The 16,545-nt window shown below is 38.6% G+C and overlaps 1 protein-coding gene across 1 annotated transcript; it reads right to left on the bottom strand.

The window, feature by feature from the left end:
- Positions 1-2,905: 2,905 nt before the first annotated feature.
- On the bottom strand, positions 2,906-13,587 carry LOC134826374 (telomerase protein component 1-like). The gene is given in 13 exon segments (XM_063838721.1): positions 2,906-3,176; positions 3,427-3,569; positions 4,355-4,418; positions 4,659-4,807; positions 5,109-5,255; positions 5,412-5,615; positions 5,820-6,030; positions 6,557-6,670; positions 7,057-7,148; positions 7,489-7,705; positions 7,900-8,121; positions 8,292-8,436; positions 8,439-13,587. Coding segments are annotated over 13 exon segments (7,029 nt in total). The 5' UTR covers positions 13,574-13,587; the 3' UTR covers positions 2,906-2,990.
- Between the last annotated feature and the right edge of the window lie 2,958 nt (positions 13,588-16,545).

Raw genomic sequence — 16,545 nt, 5'->3', positions numbered from 1 at the left:
TATATTTTATTCAAATATTTCTACTCTACTACTTCTACTCTACTAAGTAACAGACAGTTCTAAATTTTGTGGAAGTTTCTTCCTAGCTTGTGCATTTTTGAAATATATCTTAAATCCATAGATATGTTAAATATGTGCATTGTATAAAAGTAAGATGAAAATGTTCAACTCACCGTGTGTAAGGTCTTCATGTCATAATCGTTCCTAGAATAAGAGTTGTAGGTTAAATTTAGCGAGTCTGTTTAGGATATTATTGTAATTGGAATCAAGAACAGCTTTTTAAATACATTTAAGCAGTAATATAAGTTAAACGATCGTCTTTAGTATACGAACAGGAATTGTACTTGAAGCGTGAGTAAAACGTCATTTTGGAATGAAAACTTAAACTTAAACTTACACACGCAAAAATTACTTGAATACTAAATTTTCAAACTTTCAAAGTTCCAATAATAAGCTACATTAGCACAGCTAACAAACTATAATCACAATAAAAACAAAATATAAACTAGCGATAATAAAACTACTAACATATCCACGACAATATTCGAACAGCCTCTTCAACAAAACGAAACTCGTAATGGGGCAGAATTTTGAGTTTTAACATTTCAACATGATTTAATGAGAGTTATGAAACACATCAATTCCAGGGAGCTACCCTACTCAACGGAATTAACTTCTAGAAAAGATCAGTGACGATAATAAAAAACAGTAGACTGATATTTTGTGACAACATAACACAGGTAACAGGAACTAGTGAACATATATCATTAGTGATGCAGACACCTACTACTAAACAATAAGTTTCACATCGGCAGTTACTGTACAGTATTCTGAGTAATGCTCATATAAATTTCTTGTGAATGTAGACAGTGTCACTTACAAGGTTAACAGAAAACGTAGAGTAGTTCGAGGAAAACACGAAATGTTCTACGAGTCTCTCTCGAGGAAGAGGAAATAATTCGATTGAAACACTCTAGGAAATCTAGTTACAATATCAGATCATTGTGAGAATGATTGCAGCTAACAAAGCTTCCAGCACACAGGGATCGTACTAATGATTGTTACTCTGGAGAAAAGATACTTTATTCGTGACATGATCTAGAACACACCACAGCTGAGTCACACACTGTAAATTGTATATATCACACAGAGCAGAGAGAGAGAGAGAGAGAGAGAGAGAGAGAGAGAGAGAGAGAGAGAGAGAGAGAGAGAGAGAGAGAGTGTGAGAGAGTTACAGTAGTGTCACTGACACAATCATTACGTGTGTTATATTTATCATGTACAATTCTCACATGTACACTCAAAACACGGACTACAGAAGAATCACTGAAATGAGTATAATACAGCAAGCAAACCGACGCACGAACAAACGCACAAGCAGACGCACAACCTCGCATACAAGAAAAGGAACTGCGAGCAGAGCTGACATAAAACGTCAGGTAGCGCTCACACAGTCATACAGTCCAGGTCAATATAAGGGAGAGAGAAACACCATTACTACACGCCCACTGACAAGGTACTTTAATAGCTTAATGAGCGTGTAGAGCAACATAAGGGGGGAGGCGACTGTGGGAATATGTAGTGGACTATATAATATGCGGGGTATCATATTATGCAGTAGTAATGAATAATCTTAATGTTCAATTATTATATTATTTATTATAAGAAAACGTAGATCTGAACTTTTATTATATCATACACTAAACGTTAAAACAATTTTATTCAAAAACTCATAAAACAAAAACTATATAAAACACATGCAAAAACTAACTTCCAAATGAGCGAGTCATAACTTAGATCAAATATTTTCAAATGAAATATGATAGAAATTTCTGTCAAATCGATAAAATATTATTAACTCATGAGGTATGAAGCGTAATACAATAAGCGTGAAAACTGATGCAGTGAAGCAGTGAATGGAAAATCGGAAATACAAAAAATTGGTGTGATGTAACAAATAAACAGTCTTATCGCCATAATCCAAAGGCGGATCAAATTTCCAGCAGTACAAATCTCAAATACTTTTGGTGGTGACCTGATGAGTCCTGGAAGTACAATGTACACGGAACTATTTAAATGCATGGCTTCGTGTAGTAGGTATGTATACAATTTGGGGATGTTACTCATCTCCAGGAAATTAGAGCAAATCATTTTCTGAGTTTCAAATTACGGTTTTTTGAGTTTATTCATCACAAAATTGCTTCAAATGACCACGTCATGATGAATTCCATACTATTACAAATTTCCAGAAATATGAGGGCATGTTGGAAGTATTGCGGGTCACATAGCTGGACTGGTATCCAGGCGGCATGACACGCCACATTCCTAACATTTCACTTTCTTGTGCAAATTGTTGTTAATACAGTTTACACAGTTTGATCTGCCCCCAAATCATATACACGTACTATTTCACACCAACTATAAGCTTCAGGAGTCCAGCTAGAGTTAACAATTATCTTATATACTGGTGTATACTGGTGTATCACTAAAAACCATATCTAATATGAAGCAACAGATTATTAGATTATAACCGGACCCAGCTCTCAAATATGTAACACAAAGTACACAACATGTAGATAAGGTCAAGGAAAATACCGTTATAACACTACGTAATACATGTTCAAATTGTACAAATTGTACATTCTACAGCTATTAATATATCACATGATTAGTAATCATTCCATAATAATATCGTAAATCATACTCACAAAATACGATACCACAAACTAATAGCAAATACAGTTTAACATATTTCTGATAACAGATTGAGTTATTACAACATAGCTGGTAGATAAGGTCTACCAACTATTATACACCATCAGGCCCAGCTGAAATCAGCAGGTAAATCCACCGTCAACAACAAATTTCCTCATCACCTTTACTAATTAAATTTCTTTTTCCCATTTCTCATAATTTCTCCCTGCACATTTAGCTGATCCCATCTGATATTACTTCATTTCACTCCCATTAGATCCTCTACAGAAGTAGTTCTAGTTGAGCTCCACGCTACGTTTGGGAGGGTACCACTTAAGGAAGTGGACACAGCCACACTTGTCTCCAGCCACAACGGGCACCTTGTCGTAGGTTCGGCGGTTAGGGTGGCGTAGAACACGGAGGACGGTGACAGGACCGTTTGTGTGGTACATTCCCATCACCTTCAGGTCAGCTGTTAACACCTGGGGTAGACAGATGTTTAGAAAGAGAGTTTAAAGGTACGTTAATTAACTATTGATTAGGATACAGTGTCATAATTATTTTAGGGGTACTTATAATGGCTTATAATACTATGATAAGGTTTTACTATAAGATATTGGATCATTTTATTATGATCTAATAAGTAATATTAGATCTACAAATATTTATACTCATTACTTATACTCATTACTTATGCTAATTATTTGTAATATTATTATTTGTAACCCTTACCTTGATAATACCGTCCTTGCTCCCCGCGAATATGACCAAGTTACCCCCCTTGTCTGTAACACACTCCATAGCTGTTACAGCCGAGTTGAACACCCGCTCCACTATCTCTAGACTCTTTTTCTTGTTAGGTACTATGATGTGACCTGTACAGAGATAAGGTTATAATCAACAAGTTACACAGTGTACAGAGATAAGGTTATTATCAACAAGTTACACAGTGTACAGAGATAAGGTTATTATCAACAAGTTACATTGTGTACAGAGATAAGGTTATTATCAACAAGTTAGGGAATTTGGTAATCCAGCTAGGCACACTTTGGGCACAAAATTGAAATTCTTGGGGCACAATTTGGGCACAAAATTGAAATTCTTGGGGCACACTTGAGGCAAAAAGTTACTTGGGGCACACTTGGGGCATAGGCGGGGAAAACCGATGGGACACAGCTGGGGCACACTTGGGGCACACTTGGTAATCTAGCTAGGCACACTTGGGGCACAAAATTAAAATTCTTGGGGCACACTTGAGGCAAAAAGTAACTTGGGGCACACTTGGGGCATAGGCGGGGAAAACAGTTGGGACACAGCTGGGGCACACTTGGGGCACACTTGGTAATCTAGCTAGGCACACTTGGGGCACAAAATTGAAATTCCTGGGGCACACTTGGGGCAAAAAGTTACTTGGGGCACACTTGGGGCATAGGCGGGGAAAACAGCTGGGACACAGCTGGGACACAGCTGGGGCACACTTGGGGCACACTTGGGGCACACTTGGGGCACACTTGGGGCACACTTGGGGCACACTTGGGGCACACTTGGGGCACAGTTTCCTCTGCTTTAGAACAGTTCTCAAACATTAAAGGACAAACTAAGAACAGTGTTAAGGAAAGTTTAAGTATGAAGGGGAAATTTAAATGGATGCTAAATTAACCTGTCACCAATCCCATGACGTTCTTGCCATCGTAGTAAGCAGCAGAAGTCAGATACAAGAATCTCTGAAATGTACCAGATTGAGGGTTCTAGTCTCAGATTTATGATTATATAATTGTGGCCCAATATTTGATACAAGAGAGACTAACGGATGCGAGGAGGATTAAGATTCCTCAAATATACATATTATTATATTATTATTATACTTCGTCAATTATCACTATAATATACATATTATTATATTATTATACTTCGTCATTTATCACTATATAATAAACTCGTTCATTAAATGCGACCTTAAATACCTCTTTAATATTTCTTCCATTCATGGACGCACGAATACTGGAAGAAGGCATTCGCTTCTTTGTTTTCAGGTTCCAAACATGCATGAAACTTGATACACTTCCAAGCACAAAGATATCGTCCTCAGTCAGCTCAGCATACGTTATAATACCTGAAACAAGATAAATATTTATTTTATAATAATATTATAGTATTTATACTATATTTATACTATATTTAACCATGTTGCATATTATAATATATATTAAACATATTATTATACATATTATTATACATGTTATATATTCAACATGGTTGTTTATACTATTACTATATAATAGTATATATATTTACTTGTATAATATATTCAAGTTGAATATTATGTACAATATGTTAAATTAATAGTAAGCTGAACAAATCAACAAAATCGAGATAATGTGTCTGATTCAAAGCGTTGGTAATTTTGAACTCACTTGCGTCTGTCAGAATCTCTTTCATGTAAACCTCGGGAGAATCAGTAGAGTAAACTCTGAGGTAAACTCTCCTGTTTTCGGAGAATATCTCAACAATAAAATTGTGGGATGCCAAACACCTCAAGACTCCAGTAGGAGGTTCTGGAACTGAAATTATATTATATTATAGTCTTAGTATTTGTACCTAAAGACATCTTAATCTTATCCTAAAACTTCTAAGAAAGTTGAACGCACATGATTTTTGTTTCATTCAACGAAAAATTCAACGAATCCTGAAATTAGAAAAATCAACGCTTTTAGTACCGTGTAATCTAGCCTGTTTTCCGTCTGCTGCTGGGGGTATTAACGCAAAAGCCATGAGTTTCTTTGGGCCCTCAGTTTCAGAGTCAAAGCACATAACATCATCCTGTTGTTTCCAGCGAGCAATGCTACCTGTCTTGTCCACCACTCCGATCCGGAACGAATGGGAACCGTTGGCATCAACCGCGTCAACTTTGTATTTTATATCTGCAATTGATTATTGGTTTATTCCTTGATTGATGACTCAAACAACCACGGTAATAGTTATAGAAACGATCACAATATTATAATGAACAGAACGGTGGGTATCACGTCATATCTTTAGATGTTCTTTTTTAAGCGTAAATAGAGTAAACTAATAAATGGCCAGTACATGCAATGCTCTGAAGTAAACTAATAAATAGCCAGTACCTGCAATGCTCTGAAGTTTGGTGGTAGTAACAGCTCCCCTCTCCCAGCTCCAGCTCTGTACGGTATTATCAGCTGATATTGAGACCACGCTGTTCCCGCTCATACCTCTCACACTTCTCACTAGCGCTGTGTGGTGTGTGAAGCTTGTTATTATGCCAAGTTTTGAGGGCTTCATTGATTTCACTTCACCGTCAACTGTCCCGATGTAAGCCTGTTTGGGGTAGTTTATGTTCTTAAATCAGTGTGATATAAAACTAAACACGCATTCGAGAACTTTTTGTAAGTTCGGTAATTCAAGCAATTAATGTGAACGACCATACTGTTATTTTGGATTTAAATGTAACATTGCAAATTCAATATGAAAATATTGGAACCTGATCTGCAAAGCTTTAAACATTTAATATTAGGTCGCATTATCGAGTACCTGGTCTGCAAAGCTTTAAACATTTAATATTAGGTCCCGCATTATCGAACGCATAATTTGATAAGAAAACATGTTCATGTTATCGGGTAAGATTTCAAAGTTGTGAGATTATAACAAAGAGTTTTATGTCTGATTCACATAATAACTCTTTTTAAGTTCATTTAATTTCTCTATAATAGTGAAATTACAGGGATCGGGTTTTTCGCATTAAAATAGATCAGAAAATACAATTCAGTACAGTAAATTGTTCTTTTATTAATAAAGGATCATTATCATTTGAGTAAGTAGATAAGAAAGTTATTAGTTAACTCACAGTAGGGCTGCTGAAGGACCCAGGTAAGAATGTACAGGCGTTAACTCCACGTTCAGCAGGTTTTGTAGAGGACACGAACTTGCCATCTTTGTTCCAGAGTACAAGCGTTCCGTCCTGAGGATATGACTACCGTTAGCAAAACTTCTAGACTTGTACTTCTAGACTTGTACATAGCAAAACTTCTAGACTTGTCAGGCGTCAGGCATTCGCACTGATATGTTGAGTGGAGTTTGTAGCGTCGCTTATTCTATAACGTTTTGAATGTGGTGTGCTGAGTACTCGTCTGTGATCGCCTGCTAAAGCTCATGATGCCAGATGGACAATACTACAATTTAACTGACGCAAAAAGAGGAGACAAAAATATATTCAGAGACTTATTTCTGTTTTTATGATCGATCATCAAATACGTAATGGTTGTATTATCAATTTGATGCATTAAACATAATATTACAAATACGCAAATCTTGTACGTGACTAGAATCATCCAAATATGATCTTACCTGAGCTCCACCAATGATCATTTGGATAGGAGTCGTCTCGTTACCAAGTACACTGACACAGGTTACAGGAGAAGTGTGCCCAAGGAACTTGTCTGAAATAAGATAACCATGTTGGGAATTTCATGATTCATGAATAATGAATATTAGAGCTTTTCATCTAGAATTGAACCAAATTCTACATACTATGGAGTGCGAACCTGGTAAAAACACTTCCATCCTGTTACATTATACTCAATAAATGTAATAGATTTGTAGTGTTGTAATTAGATAAAATATATTACCATGAATAGATGTTAGTATCATTTCACAGATTTATTAGATATTTATGGTTCAAGCAACGGCCAACGCACAATCTAACCACATGAAATAACAGTGCATCAACCAATAGCCATCCTACGGTTAGATATTATGTGCAAAGTAATGAACACTCACGAGTATGGTAAATTCTAGAATTCTCCAGTTTCCACAGAATGACCAGGTTATCATTAGAACCAGTAACGAAGACCTGAGCGCTACCACCAGCTGCTGCTGAGCACGTGACCCAGTCTCTGTGAGCGTTACTGGCAGTGAACACACATGTTCCTGCTTTGTTCCACAACTTCACACTGCCATCATGAGAACCTGAGATCAGTCTGTCACCCTCTTTCAACTAAGGGGGAGTGAAATGTTAAACTCATTCAGATTTGGATTGATGATAATAGCAGACGGACAGCTTATACAGCTTGTACAGTGTACATAGCTCGATATGAGGCAGATTGGATTTTATGTATTTGTAAAATTATGTTCACGGTGATGTCAATAGTATTTAAAGGTAACACGCCGAAACTAACAATCAGCTCATACCGTGAGAAGCGTGGAAACAGGAGCTGTATGTCCGTGTAACTTGACCTCCTGTACTGTGAGGTATTTGGACTGATTGTCCTTCTCAAACTTCATGGCGGTTATAGCACAGTCGTAACCTCCAGAGAACATAACTCCAGTAGCTCCGGGGCAGAGTGCTAGAATCTTCCCAATATGTGGGGTCAGTTCATTTTCTAGTGCGTTGTCACCGTGTATGGAATGAACCTAAAATCAATAAATAAATAAAAATCAGATTATAATAACTATAAAAGAAATCATGATTATAAATTTTAAGATTATGCGCAATTCAGACGTTGGTATTGAACACGACATCGTTCTCTATTAATCAAAAATATTACAGACATCGAACAAAGAATTTAATTTCTAGAACTTACATGAACTGTTCCATCGTCTGAGCAAGATGCAACAAATTCAGTTGTTTCGCTCCACTTCCCAGTCCCTGCTATCTCAAAGGAAGTGATCTGATTTACCTTCCCTTTGTGGGGGGTCAATGTGTCGATTTCATTATCGGACTGTATCTTTAGAACCTTTCCTGAGTAGTATCCGATATAGAGTCCTGAATCTGAAGAGCAGTACAGAGAGGTAACTGCTCAGAGGAAGGGATGCCAACTGTGCTCATATCACCAAAACCTGATGTGACATTTATGATACCATTGCTCAGCCCGTACATGAGATGGTCGTTAAAGTCATACGATATAGTAGTGACATTGTTTAGGCGAACTGATTGCAGAACATCCAGTGTCATCTGATCCCACACGGATATAACTCCAGTGATATCGAGAGAAGCAAAATGTTTCCTTCCAGTAGACAGTGCCCGGATGGAGTTTTTATGAACCTTTCCGCTTTTTTTCACTGTGATCTTTACTTTCTGGACCAAATCATAAGCATAGACTTCACCCGTCCACGAGCCAGCCACAAACTTCTTTCCATTCTCAATAAATCTAATACAGTTCATGGGATTTTCAAACTCTATTGTATCGAATATGACATCATTATGCCACACAGTTACTCTCCTGTCGATACCAGCGGATACCACGCACTTGCTGACCTCGTTAACGTGGATATCCTGGATCTGGTAGATATGTGGCACTATCTTGGCAAGACACACTGAGTCTAACAAGCTCCAAAGTCTCAGAGAACCATCAGAGCCAGCAGATATGAACCTGGAAGAAGTTAGGAAACCACAGCAGGTAATAGGTCCGGTGTGCCCTCGATATGTTTGTGATATGGTGGAATCAGCCGAATTGATTGCTTGGAATTTACTGTCGTGGAAGCCTACCAATACTATCTCAGTGACATCGGAAGCAGCCAAGCAAGTAACAACACTGTTGAAGTGTTCATTCATGTTGCACTTGTACGTTTGCTTGGTTTCTTGGAGAGACTTAAAGGAGCCAACATAACTGTTGAACATCAAGTCATCATCGTTTTCTATCTTGTCCTCAGAGTAATCGTCGCAAAGGAGCAAGCGTTGCTGGAGTAAAAATGGCTCTTTGCTAAGAATCGTTTTGTTGTTAATGAGAAATTGTTGCAATCGCTTCATACCATCTTTGTTCATAGCATTCTTATATGACGCCTTGGCAACTCCTTTTAGTTTAGCGACATCAATATTAAAGAAGGAAACGAGGTCTGGAAGTAAACCTAAGTAAATCATCTGACGAACAAAGTTCATATCAGAGAGGTATCCACTAACAGTGCTCCACTCTCCAGCCTCTGTGTAGTGGAACAGCATGCTCCGATAAGCGTCCTTTCTGATAGATGTGTAGTGACAACCTCCGAGCAAAACGGAGTACTCCACTGCTAACTCCTTGTGAACATCAACAAGCTTCTCGTCATTGAGACAATTCCTTTGAACTACCTTCCTAGCAAACTGATTGGCAAGGGACATTATCCCGGTGCTCTGGTCGATGTGGATAAAAAGCTTCAGATGATACAGTAGGCTGGCCAGTGCTAGAGGCTTCAGTTGAAGGAAATGAAGCATATCAGACTCAGATATACCATTCTTACTGCAGTAGAGATAAGCAAGGAGCTTGTCACCAACAACATAGACTTCTTGCACAGTGAACTTAAGTATTTTTACATACAGCTCCTCTGTAGTTTGGGGAAGCTCTTGGATACACTGTGTCAGATTCTCGAATATTGCATTAAGCCGAAGTTGGTTGATGCAAAGATCAATGTACAGAGGATTGTTGGCTTCTCTTTTGGATAAAAGTAGACTCAGTTGACTGTTGAACCCCTTCTCCTCAAGCTTCTTACCGTAAGCAGCTAGCATTTCTTTAGTAACCTGAACCTTTTCATTGGCAGAAAGTTTCGACACACTGAATGTATTGAGGGATGAGTACTTCTTGTTCAAGTATGTGCTCCACTGCCCCGAGGAACTTGCAGTAAAAATCAGAGTAATATTATTAGGAATCTTGTCTGGCAGCCATGAAAACAAGTCATGTGATTGGAGCAGCTCATCACAGCCATCAATAAGTATCTTGAAGGATGTTTCACACTTAGCTATTTGACCCCACAGCGTACTGGTGGGCTCGAAATGATCTTCCAGTTCTTCGTTCAGGATTTTGGATAAATGGAAGCATAATCTGTTCAGCAGAATATTGAGGTCTTTGGAGCTGGCATTGAGTTTTACAACATGATGAAAATCGTTCCTTCTACTTTCCTCAGGGAACATAGTTAAGGCTTTTGCTGTCAATGCAGATTTTCCTGTGCCCACTGGACCAGTAACCATCACAATCTGCCCTCTTTGTATAGCACTAACCAAACTACTTGCCAGCTTCTCTCTTCCAACAAACAGAAGAGCCTGTTGTTCTACATATGAATTGTGCATCTCCTCGTCGGAGAGATCTTTGCTGTCGTCATTTAAGATATCTTTCACTACAACTTCCTTTAGAGCCTGAAGTGCGATATCTCTGATGTCAGCTGCTGGATATCTTCTGATGTATAGCTCCTCACTTTCTAAGGAGTAGTTTTCTATTGTGTCAATTAGTCGATCAACTTTTCTTTCGCGGTTACTGCCATTTTCTCTGATTAAGAATATTTGGTTCTTTTTAGGAAGCTTGGTCGAGTCAGAATAGAACAAGGCATGTGTTACTTCAATTTCAGTCATGCTCAAACCAGGTTGTTCATTCTGTAGCCACGAGAATTCTGCATTCGGAGACAATGGGTAGCTATCAAATGTGGTTCCATATCGATCACCAAGGATACACAAGAAATAATGACAACGAGACACTTCTTCAAGGCATCTAAGAATCACTTTGTTTGAAGATGCTTCTTCTTTTGTAACACCCCACCTTAAATCAACCTCTTGGATAGTGAAGTTCTTTTCCATTGCCAATTTTTTAATTTGAGGCATGATGACATTCATCAGTTCCCTTCTGTCATGTTCAAGGTCCAGAAAAGTTGAAGACACAAATATCCGAACAACTCTTGATTTTACTTGTGTTGCCAGAGGTGATACATAGCTCTGGGCCATTAGTCTTGGTAGGGGTAAAAGATTGAACTTCTTATCGATGGACTCAACATTTGACAATAACTCTCCAGAGCCTCTTTCGGAGATGTATTGTAACATTTGATCACTGAAACCAGAAAGACTTACATCATTCCTATGAGCCATATAAATCATGTCATTTAACTCAGTAGTTTTTGATTTAAGGTTCATTTTGACATAAAGGACTTCACTGTTTACCTTTTCTCGATACAGATTTGTGTATGAATCGAAATCATCACAGTTAGGTGCGATTTGAATAACTGTATCGTAGTGTCTTTCTTTACTGGTTATTTCAGCCCAACAATCACTGATGGACATGTGAGTACCAGTATTAAGTCTTTCATTTGCTGCCTCTGAAAATTTAACAAAGGTAGATAGGAACTTAAGTATTTCTCCCCCAGTTTCAATCTTTTCTCCTCTTGTGGTACCATTGGTATTGTAGTATACAACATCACAGTGCTCACTAGAAAACATACACATCAAGGTCATCAAACCAGCCACTTCTCTTATCGTCCGGGAAAGGCCCAATCCTTTGGCAGAGCACTGCTCATCCATCTTGATACTGCAATCAAACATAAGTAACAAAGAGCCTTTGATAGGTTTGACATTATTGATGGCAGCAAGCTGAACTGCTCTATCTAAGCAAGCCTTATAACTGTCAAGAATTTTTTCTTGTTCAAAATCAGGAGTGGTCGACCAAGAAATGCTCTTTCCAGGCTGACTTTCTAAAGAATCTAGAACAGCATAGGCACTCAAAAACCTAAATGGGAATTGTTTACTCCTCTTGACATCTTCAGGGGAACTCAACTTCTTTTGGACAATCTTATGGATGTTATCTCTCACTCCTGATTGAATAATGTTCCTCAAGTTCCTCAGCATTGCCATGTAAGGTAGTTTTCTTGAAAGAATCAACTCTTTCCAAGTATCGCTATTGTTCCCTTTTGCAGCTAGTTGAGTTTCCCATGTGTACGGTGTGGGTACTTTCATTCTCTTGCCGGCCTGACTTTCATCCCACAAACCCGACAACCTACTGCGGTAGAACTGCTCCTGGGTTTCAGGATATTTCTTTCCCAGAACAGGCATGACTATGTCAGGTGGATCACTTATATGTATCTTTCTAATCAGCTGTTTCAATGTAAAATGTTGCCTTTCATAAAGCTTTGTTTCATCATCTTCATTCTCTGATTCTTCAGGATTGCTTTTACCTGCTTTCTTCTTTGGCTTTTTGTTGTACTTCCCTATCTGGTAAGTGTCAAACTTTGGAAACTTTTTGGTCATAGCTTTCCTCAAACAGACAGGTAAAGCAGAGAATCCAATGTTCTTGTCTCCAAGAGATGTATACAGTTCAGCAACATCAATCCAATCAGAGGGTAGAACAACGGTCTCTTGGTAATACTTCTTGATGTATTTTCGACATTCCTTCTTGAATGCAGCAAAAGCAACTAGAAAATTGGCAGTGACCCGAATATTCAAAACTTTTCTTGTAAAGAGTGCCATCTTTAAAATGAATTCAGGGTCTATGAGAATGATCTTCTCTCCAAGACTTATCAGTCCGGTCCTAACATTGTCATCTTTGTTGTCAAGTTTAGGAGCTTTGATTAAAGAGCATGCAGCAAGATTGATAAAGTCCTGTTTGAGCACTTCTTCTTCAGTGAGTTTGATAGTAGCTTTGGAAATAGTATTGAAGTAATTGTTGATAACGTTACTTTTTTCAGTCACTGGTATAGGTATGATATCTTCCCCCTCTAGAAATGGGGAGATTTCAGAGAAGTCAGTTCTTTCTCCACTTTTGCTGTCTGTTACCTCTTCTTGTAACATTTGTTTTGGCTTCAATGAGGTATTCTTGTCAGCCACATTTTGTGATCCCAAGTCACTCAAAGGGTTAGAGAGGGATACAGATGTAGTGATAAGAGAGCTGGTAAGATTTTGGCTTGTGGTTGTACATGTTGACAAGTATGACGAGCCAACAGATGTCAGAGGCCTAGATTGAAGCAATGGTGATGGTGAGGAAAGGACACTTGATCGAAGTAACTTTGACGATTTAAGCAAGGGATCATCAGTTAAGTCACTTGATCTCTTCAAGACACTACTCTTTAAAGAGGAAGATGACAGCAGTTTAACATTCTTTTGTGAGGAGTATCCCTCCAATAAAGGGTTTTTTATCGACATTATGAGAAAGTCATATTTCTGTTAAAATGATAATATGTTAACAGTAAATAGAAGTAATTAATTAAGAATTTGATACACTATTAATTGATATTGTTAAGTAAAACAAAGATCAGTAAAATTCAGATTAAACTTAACAGGGTTGCAGCTGCTACATACTTTAAATGTCAAGTCATAACATGGTTGATATTCTGGCAACAGCCCATCCTGTGTTTTATTCTTACTCAAATATTGTAAGCAAGAGCATACAGGGTGATGCAGAGCAGTGGCGTAACGTTGCCTGTTGGCGCCCCCCTGCCGAAAAAAGCGCCCCCCTGTTGGCGCCCCCTCCCCTTTTGGTGCCCCTCCCTAAAATTGAACAAATTAGGTGATTTTAAAGAATACGCCGGTAAAATCTCTAAAAAAGTGTGTATCTAGAGCAAAACGCGCAGTTTTGCTAGTACTTTAGTTAAGTTTTCGAAATTGTCCCACATTCAAACGACGATTTGGCGCCCCCCTAAGACGGCGCCCCCCTGCACAGCGGGGTCAGCAGGGCCTTTCGTTACGCCACTGATGCAGAGGTTCGGCAACTACCTTACTCGGGAATATTATAGCGGGTTAATTTATGACTGGGGAAATTAATGACCGGGAAAAATATGGCGGAATGTTCCAAAACCCACCAAGCATCAAAATGTATTACTATTAGTTTACCTTACTAGGGAACATTATAGCGGGTTAATTTATGACTGGAAAAATTAATGACCCGGAAAAATATGGCGGAATTTTCCAAAACCCACCACTTTATCCCAGTCATAATATTCCCGAGTAAGGTAATTAAAAAACGTCACAAATATTATAAATTAAAAAGGTGCATGCTATATCTCCACCGAAAGCACATCCAATTTGATACGTATGAAATAGTTCTATAACTTGCTTAGTTCTGCACTAAGTTGATGTGTATAGTCCGAAATTGAACAGGGAATCGTTTATGAAGCACCTCGACAGAAGCTAATCTAAAAAACCAGTCAACCATATGCAATGAGTGCAAAACACGATTCTAATTTAATTCTGAAAATGTGGAAATTAAAATTGCTCTATTCCTCTGAAGAAAATACAGATGCTAGGGGAGCAGCTGTGGGTACTATGCTGTGGGTGCTATGTAATGGTGATCATGGCACCCTTCGCCTCCAAAACTAGGAATCCATCATTGATACTTGCACTTTAAGAAACTTCTAAGAAACTTTTTACAGAAACATTTGTAACAGTTTTGGAATGATTCGAAAAGTGAATGGTGACCTCGAACTTTTAAATCGCCCAGTAAATAACCATGCATCCCTAGATAAGCTAGGTTCACATTAAAGGTTGTCCCCTAGGCGAAAGGGGACTCTTCAATTCTGAGGATCAAGGTTTTCATTCCAGTGCTCCGTCCCACCAATTTAAGTCCTACCTTATTTTGAGCCATCATTTCACCTGGTGTAACTTTAAATGCCCTTCATGTCATTAACACCCCTTTGTCACCTTCCTATGTCACTTACAACTTATGTTGAGATTCGTTAAGCTTTAACAGGTTACAGGACCATCACATTTTGTGATCACCCCACCACCCCTTTAATTTTATATTTTTGACAATGCATATTCAGTTCACATAGCCATGTGTATACGCGTAATGCCTTCGGCGGTCGCGCGCTACTGCAAGCGAGAGGGCTCTGGTTAGAGCAACATATGCAGTATTATTTAATATTGTGTTGCTTTCTCAAATGTATAACCAATTTTATATAGCTGTTAGGATGGGTTGGGAAACACTGTTACGGAAGCTTATGTTGAGCTAATCCCCTTGAACCTTATTCCATTTTGTGATTCGTATGACAGTTGACATTACTAACGGTATCAAACCTAAAATATTTACATATTTTAGATTGACGGACGTTACTCGTCTAAATTTCTTCAAAGTAATTTCTTCTCGAAACGATGGCACGTGCTACGAAGTAGCGCGCGCCGGGCCAGATCATTAACAATGGTCAAATTTTAGGCCGAACTTGTTATAAAGTTTTTTATCGCACCTATGTCTCCCCGTAAAGAAATCACTGTTGTTCTTATTAGGATTTCAAAACGAAGCTGCTTCCTTATGTTGAAAATGTCGCGTCGTTCCAACAATGATTGCACGTGCATGTGTGTAAAATAACCCTCGTTATTGACAGATGTTACTTGATCATTGATTGACGATGTCAACCCTTCCAGATCGTAGCTCTGCGACGCGAAGCAAGAATGCTAGCTTGCGCGGCGCATCGAAGCGGCGAAGACCTCCAAGATATTACTCGTCTAAATTTCTTCGAAGAAGCGCGCACCGATTTCTTCTCGAAATATTATGGCAAGTGCAAACAAACATAATACTTTAAATTATAATATAGATGGACTAGCAAGTAGAATATAGTAAACTACAAAAAACCTTTGAAACTGTAAATATTGTGCCATATCATTAATTTTGACGGGTGATTGCTGTAACCAGATCCCTCTCGCCTGCAGTAGCGCGCGACCGCCGAAGGCGGCAAAGATATTCTACTTGTGAAACAAGTGCGTCACGCATTCACATAGTCATGTGTCTACGCGTACTGCGTGACGCGCTTGTTTCACATGAAGCGAGAGGCTCTGGTTCATGGTTAGAGCAACGTCACGCAGTACGCGTAAACACATGGCTATGTTGTATGTAAAGACGGGTGATACTCGTTTAAATTTTTTCAAAGTAGTGCGCCACTTTCTTGTCGAAATTTGTCACACATTGTATGACCCTCGTGCGCGGCTCCCCTGTATTAGTAAAACGACAATGTGGGTCACGACGTGATACAAGGCGAGGCCCAATTCCCCGATGTGCATTTCGCCGATCTATTATACCGGTTGCGAGAACAATTATTTGATGTGCGGCGTGGCCCAGTAGTGCATTGCGCTACAACCATCGAACCTTCAAATGAGGACAGGATCTTTTTTAAATATATAATCTT

Source organism: Bolinopsis microptera, chromosome 2, assembly GCF_026151205.1.
Source record: "Bolinopsis microptera isolate Bmic1 chromosome 2, MBARI_Bmic_1.0, whole genome shotgun sequence".
In the NCBI taxonomy this organism is placed as follows: Eukaryota; Metazoa; Ctenophora; class Tentaculata; order Lobata; family Bolinopsidae; genus Bolinopsis; species Bolinopsis microptera.
The sequence above is the reverse complement of the archived record's forward strand: the minus strand, read 5'-3'. Positions and strand labels throughout refer to the sequence as shown.